This window comes from Pan troglodytes, chromosome 9 (assembly GCF_028858775.2).
Source record: "Pan troglodytes isolate AG18354 chromosome 9, NHGRI_mPanTro3-v2.0_pri, whole genome shotgun sequence".
In the NCBI taxonomy this organism is placed as follows: Eukaryota; Metazoa; Chordata; class Mammalia; order Primates; family Hominidae; genus Pan; species Pan troglodytes.
Genome location: NC_072407.2, coordinates 71,825,608 through 71,832,307, shown reverse-complemented (window position 1 = coordinate 71,832,307; position 6,700 = coordinate 71,825,608). Strand labels below are relative to the sequence as shown.

Genomic DNA, 6,700 nt, shown 5'->3' with positions numbered 1-6,700 from the left:
TCCCAGGCCGGTCCTCAAGGCCCCAGCAAAGGAACCAAGTTCCCGTGAGCCTCCGAAAGGCGAAGGGCAGGCAGCAGCCGCTGGCTTCTGCGCCCACTAGGAGCTTAGGGTGCCCGAGTTAGGGCTGCGCCAAGGCGGCCGGAGCAGACAGGGAGACGGGGACGGGGACAGGCAGGGACAAAGTGCAAGAGGCAAAACTGGCTGAAAAGCAGAAGTGTAGGAGCCGCCAAGGGGCGGGACGAACAGGTCCGTGGGCCGGGCGGAGCCAAGGGTGGGGGCCGGGGTCCCTCCAGGTGGCACTCGCGGCGCTAGTCCCCAGCCTCCTCCCCTCCCCCGGCCCTGATTGGCAGGCGGCCTGCGACCAGCCGCGAACGCCACAGCGCCCCGGGCGCCCAGGAGAACGCGAACGGCCCCCCGCGGGAGCGGGCGAGTAGGAGGGGGCGCCGGGCTATATATATAGCGGCTCGGCCTCGGGCGGGCCTGGCGCGCAGGGAGGCGCGCACTGCTCCTCCGAGTCCCAGCTCCAGCCGCGCGCTTTCTGCCCGGTTCGCCGCTCCATGCAGCCGGGGTAGAGCCCGGCGCCCGGTGGCCCCGTCGCTTGCCTCCCGCACCTCCTCGGTTGCGCACTCCTGCCCGAGGTCGGCCGTGCGCTCCCGCGGGCCGCCACAGGCGCAGCTCTGCCCCCCAGCTTCCCGGGCGCACTGACCGCCTGACCGACGCACGGCCCTCGGGCCGGGATGTCGGGGCCCGGGACGGCCGCGGTAGCGCTGCTCCCGGCGGTCCTGCTGGCCTTGCTGGCGCCCTGGGCGGGCCGAGGGGGCGCCGCCGCACCCACTGCACCCAACGGCACGCTGGAGGCCGAGCTGGAGCGCCGCTGGGAGAGCCTGGTGGCGCGCTCGTTGGCGCGCCTGCCGGTGGCAGCGCAGCCCAAGGAGGCGGCCGTCCAGAGCGGCGCCGGCGACTACCTGCTGGGCATCAAGCGGCTGCGGCGGCTCTACTGCAACGTGGGCATCGGCTTCCACCTCCAGGCTCTCCCCGACGGCCGCATCGGCGGCGCGCACGCGGACACCCGCGACAGTGAGTGGCGCGGCCAGGCGCGAAGGGGCGGGGGCGGGGGGCAACGGCCGCCGGGCCAACCCGCTCAGTCACACTCTGAGACCCTCGGCGGGCACCTGCTCGCGGGCCCCGGGAACCGGGGCGGACTCGGGCTCCGGTCCCTTCTGACGCGGGGCTGGGGACGCAGACACTCTTGGCTCCGGCAGCCCAGCGCAACCCCTGAGGCCGGGCGCCGCCTCCCGCCTTCAGAAACTCGGGCTCCGAGCGCCTAATTCCAGCGCCTTCGCCCGTGGGCACAGGGCGCGCGGTGCAGCCACAGGGGGCCCGAGACACGCGCCCCGGCCTGGCCCAGGCTGGGGAACCGCTGGGGTCGGGCTCGCGTCTGAAGGTCCGGGACTGGGTGCGGCCGCCGGGGGTCCCCTACACAGGCAAGCTAATCTGAGCTAGCGCAGGCTTGGGCTCCGGAGGCCCTAGAGGGCAGCTTGGGCTCTGGAGGCCCTTGGGGGCGGCTGCGCCGGGAACCCTGGCCCTTTATCCCCAACCCCACCCCAGAAATAGGGTCCCCGGAGGCGAACAAGCCGAGGGGCGGAGTGGGCCAGGGATCACCTGCCCCGCAATGACCTGCGCCCCGCCCCCAGGCCTGCTGGAGCTCTCGCCCGTGGAGCGGGGCGTGGTGAGCATCTTCGGCGTGGCCAGCCGGTTCTTCGTGGCCATGAGCAGCAAGGGCAAGCTCTATGGCTCGGTGAGTACCGCAGGGGTCTGGCTAGGCACCTAGTTGGGAACAGCGGACATGGCTAGCAGGCTCGTGGCTTCTCCAGCCCCACCTGTGCCTGGGTCTTGGAGGGGTGGCAGGGTCACCAGGTCACGGGACCGGCAGGCCTGCCCAGACAAAGGAAGCAGCCCCAAGGCAGGAACAATGAGGTTCCTGCCATCCCTGAGTGGGCCCCTCCCAGACCGAGGAAAGGGCGCTATTGAGAGCCCTTCCCTTCTCTAGTCCAGAGGGGTAGGTCTCAGTGTTGGAACTGCGGGCTTGAGGCTGGACACAGAGGGAATGAATTCTCTGGCTGCTAGGTGCAGGGCAGGTGGTGAGAGCACCAGCTGTTGTGGGCTGGCCATGTCCCCTTCTCACCCTGTGTGGGTCTTGACACCTTAACTGCTCAGCAGAGACATCTCAGCCCAGGGTGGGGGGTGGGACAGAAGGGGGTTCTGACCCCTGGCTTCAGGCTGGGTACCTTGCCCAAGAGGTGCCCCAGCCCTGACACTGCCCTGCTTTGCTGCAGCCCTTCTTCACCGATGAGTGCAAGTTCAAGGAGATTCTCCTTCCCAACAACTACAACGCCTACGAGTCCTACAAGTACCCCGGCATGTTCATCGCCCTGAGCAAGAATGGGAAGACCAAGAAGGGGAACCGAGTGTCGCCCACCATGAAGGTCACCCACTTCCTCCCCAGGCTGTGATCCTCCAGAGGACCCTTGCCTCAGCCTCGGGAAGCCCCTGGGAGGGCAGTGCCGAGGGCCACCTTGGTGCACTTTCTTCGGATGAAGAGTTTAATGCAAGAGTAGGTGTAAGATATTTAAATTAATTATTTAAATGTGTATATATTGCCACCAAATTATTTATAGTTCTGCGGGTGTGTTTTTTAATTTTCTGGGGGAAAAAAAAGACAAAACAAAAAACCAACTCTGACTTTTCTGGTGCAACAGTGGAGAATCTTACCATTGGATTTCTTTAACTTGTCAAAAGTTGTCACGAGTGTGCTGCTATTCTGTGTTTTAAAAAAAAGGTGACATTGGATTCCGATGTCAACCCCTGTAGTATGGCGTGGAGCATCTCTGTCTGGAAAGGCCCGCCTGAGGCTTGGGCAGCCAGTTCAGGGAGCTCCCAGGCTTGGCTCTCGGCTAGCATCCTCAGAGGCCCGCTCCCTTTGTGCCCTGTTGCTATTAATCGGGACATATCGGTTTACTTCGGGTACAGAAAGTGCGGTGTTGAAGTCCTCGCTGCCGCTCTGTTTTTAGATCTGCCAAGACTGACCTTTGAACTTTCCTGTAGTCAATCTTCCTCGATCTACCAGATGGGAGAGACCCTTGGACAACTTTATAAACTCCTGTTTGCCTTTTTTGGATCAGCGACAGCCCCCATCGCTGTGACTATTGGCGAAAAGACGAAGCTCTTTCATAAATTCCATGGAGAGGAATCAATATCCCACTGGAAGGCTAGAAATGGACAAGATAGTGTATTCGCAATCACAAACAAAACCCTAGTGATGAAAAATAATTTGTGATGGCAGATGCTTCTGATGGTGTGATAGAATATGTTTTTGAAAACAAACCATCGAACCCCCCGCCCCACCCCCAAAACAGGCTCCCCTGTGTTTAGGGAGCTTCGGGCTAGAACTAGCTATGATTTTTAGGTGAAATGTCCTTGTAATTGTACAAAGCACTTGGTGCAGTGTTTGCGTGGAGCAGCCTGCTGCTTTCTGATGCATTCCCTGTTTAAGTGCGTTTAACATCTACCTCACAAGCCCTGAAACCCCAGGCAAAACCTACAGAAAGCTCAGACCCGGTGCAGGAGTTTGCCATCCCAAGTGGCTTTTTTTCCATATGTAGCCAAAAAGGATTGCAGATAGCGTCGGTGCGTCCCATTCGAACCTTGTCACGTTTGAGCTATCTTTACCCTGTGATTTACTTTTAGTAAGGGTGATCATGGTGAAAATATTTGCAGACAGCTGTTACAGTACACTATATGGTCACCAAGTAACCTTATATTTTTCTTTATATATTTTACAAATGTAACCCCTGTCATTGAAGCAACCGTGGAAGAGGCAGGGTCGGTGATGTTTAAAAAAAGTTCCGAGGTGATGGCAAACATTTAATTTTAATGAATGACTTTTTAGAGTTTATACAAAATGACCTTAGCTTGCTACCAGAAATGCTCCGAATGTTTCGTCAAGACTTTAATACTCTCCTAGGATGTTTCTGAACTGTCTCCCGAATTAACTTTATGGGAGTCTACAGACAGCAAGACTGGAAAATCTGATTGGAGTTTTTGTCTTTCACATTCCTTTTGAAAACTCTTTGTTCGAATGCAAATCATCGACTTAAAATACTATTCTTAACCAAGGCCTGGAAGAAAGAAGACACTTGCAAAGCCGCTAAGACAGGACCACACATCTTAAACTGCTGTTCCTACCATGCAATAAACTGTTTTTAAGTTTTAAACCACACCCTAGGCTCCAGGAGTGTTGAGGAAAGATGGTGTTTGTAGGTCTCCATGCTGTTTGGCGTTGGGGGGTGTGGAGGGATCATCCGTCGACTTTCTGGATTTTAATGTGTTCACTTAGTAACAAACCATGATTGTCTTAAATGCCTTAAATTATTATGAGATTTCTTGTCTCAGAGCCCAATCAGATTGTCAGGAATTAACATGTGTTAGGTTTGATCACCCTTGACCACTTCTTATAGATATTTCTTCAACAAATCATGTGTGATGCCTGTAGGGACATAACCATACCTTTAAAATATTGTTTTCATATTGCTGTGATGGGGATTCGAGGTTCCTGTATGTGCCACTGTTTTCAGAATCTGTAGTTTTATACAGGTGCCGACCCTCGTTGTGATGTATGTGCTGTGCACATTGACATGCTGACCGACAATGATAAGCGTTTATCATGTATAAAAAGACGCCACTGGACTGGATGTACACAATTGGGAAAGGAATTAAAAGCTATTAAAATTGTGCCTTGAAATGCCAAGACCTGGTTCCCTCCCCCTGTCTTCCAGGGGTCTTTCTATTTGAGGCCTGAGCCTCACATGGCTGGGGGTTGGGGTGGGGGCAGGAGAGACGAATTTTAGCCAGCTGTGTCCACACAAATGTAGCCTTGAAAACAGGAGCCTGGAGGGTGTGAGTGTCACAAAGTTTTGCCATGACAGAGTCTTGCAGTTTATTCTCATTCTCCTGATGGGGCTAATTCACGCCATTCCCGCACTGTAACTGGCCCTAAACTCTGTGCCCCTCCCATTGGCCTCCTGTTCTCTAAAGCAATTTGCACTTCCCTAGGGGGAGCCGTGAAGCTCCAGAGCTGGTCATTAGGAGGCAGACTCGAGAATATTTTTCAAAATCTGAGTAGACACCATCCATGGGTATTGAACTCAATATAATGAACTGCAGCTAGTCTTTTATTTTTAATTAACGAATTTTTGAATATTTTTTGAGATGGAGTCTCACTCTTGTCGCCCAGGCTGGAGTGCAATGGCACAATCTCAGCTCACTGCAACCTCTGCCTCCCGGGTTCAAGCGATTCTCCTGCCTCAGCCTCTCAAGTAGCTGGAATTACAGGCACCCGCCACGATGCCCAGCTAATTTTTGTATTTTTAGTAGAGATGGGGTTTTTCTATATTGGCCAGGCTGGTCTCAAACCTCAGGTGATCTGTCCTCCTCGGCCTCCCAAAGTGCTGGGATTATAGGCGTGAGCCACCATGCCTGGCTACCAGTTACTGTTTTATAAGAAGGAAATGGAACTAAATCTTATAGAATTAAAATCATCTGAGTGTATCAATCACAGTAAGGGTACAAACTGTTTTGTGAAAATTTGGGTTCAATTATATACAATTATAGTATTTATAACTAATCTTTCCTAGGAAGTACTCATGAGTGCAGTGGATTGCTTTTAAAAAAGCTAAATGCTGGCCTAATGTACCTAGAATCTGGGGTTCCCCTTTCTCTGTAAGACATATCCAATTGCTTTGCAAAAAGGCAATCAGGGTTGGGAAATCCTTAATTGTACTTAATTTGCTTTCCAAGGCATTATGTTCTTCTACCCTTAAAAAAAAATCATTATAGAGATAGGGTTTCACTTTATTGCTCAGGCTGGTCTTGAACTTCTGAGCTCAAGTGATCCTCCTACCTCGGCCTCCCAAAGTGTTGAGATTACAGGCGTAGGCCACCGAGCCCAGCCCTTTTCTGTCCTTATTTCTTGACAGCCATGATCTAGGTATGACAAAGAAATACGTAGGTGATGTTAGAGGGTGAATTATGTCCAAAAGATCTCTTCCAAAAGATATGTTGAAGTCCTAACCCCTAGGACCTCAGTATGTGAGTTTATTTGGAAATAGAGCCTTTATAGGGGTAAAATGAGACTACTGGGGGTGGGCCCTAATCCACTATGACTGGTGCCCTCCTACAAAGGAGGCCATGTAAAGAGACAGGGAGAAGGCGGCGTGAAGATGGAGGCAGATGGGTGATGCTTCCACAAGCCAAGGACTGCTGAGGGGTGCCAGCAAATGCCCAACAGCCAGGTGAGAGGCCTGGGACAGGGGCTCCCTCCCAGCCTCAGAAGGAACCAGCTGTGCGGACACCTTGACCTCGGACTTGTAGCCTCCAGGGCTGTGAGATAATCAATTGCTGTTGTTTAAGCCCACAGTGTGTGGTACTTTGCTGCTACCAGCGGCCATTCACACTGGGGTGGGGAAGGGACTGCAACCTGGACGATCCAGCCATCTGGATCTGCAACCCCTCATGCATGCAGACCCTGTAGGTCTCTGTCCACATCTGTCCTGGCCAAACAAGGAATGGCTTATCCAGCTTCTGGGGTGAAAATCTACCCATTGTTGGCAAAATTGATCAGCTGAACTGAGCTTTCGTCTTG

At 54.0% G+C, this 6,700-nt stretch overlaps 1 protein-coding gene across 1 annotated transcript; it reads left to right on the top strand.

Moving 5' to 3' along the window:
• Nucleotides 1–480: 480 nt before the first annotated feature.
• FGF4 (fibroblast growth factor 4) lies at nucleotides 481–4,801 on the top strand. The gene is made up of 3 exons (XM_001173970.4): nucleotides 481–1,077; nucleotides 1,695–1,798; nucleotides 2,337–4,801. Exons 1-3 carry the CDS (start codon nucleotides 738–740, stop codon nucleotides 2,511–2,513), a joined length of 621 nt encoding a protein of 206 aa, XP_001173970.1. The 5' UTR covers nucleotides 481–737; the 3' UTR covers nucleotides 2,514–4,801.
• Nucleotides 4,802–6,700: the final 1,899 nt, after the last annotated feature.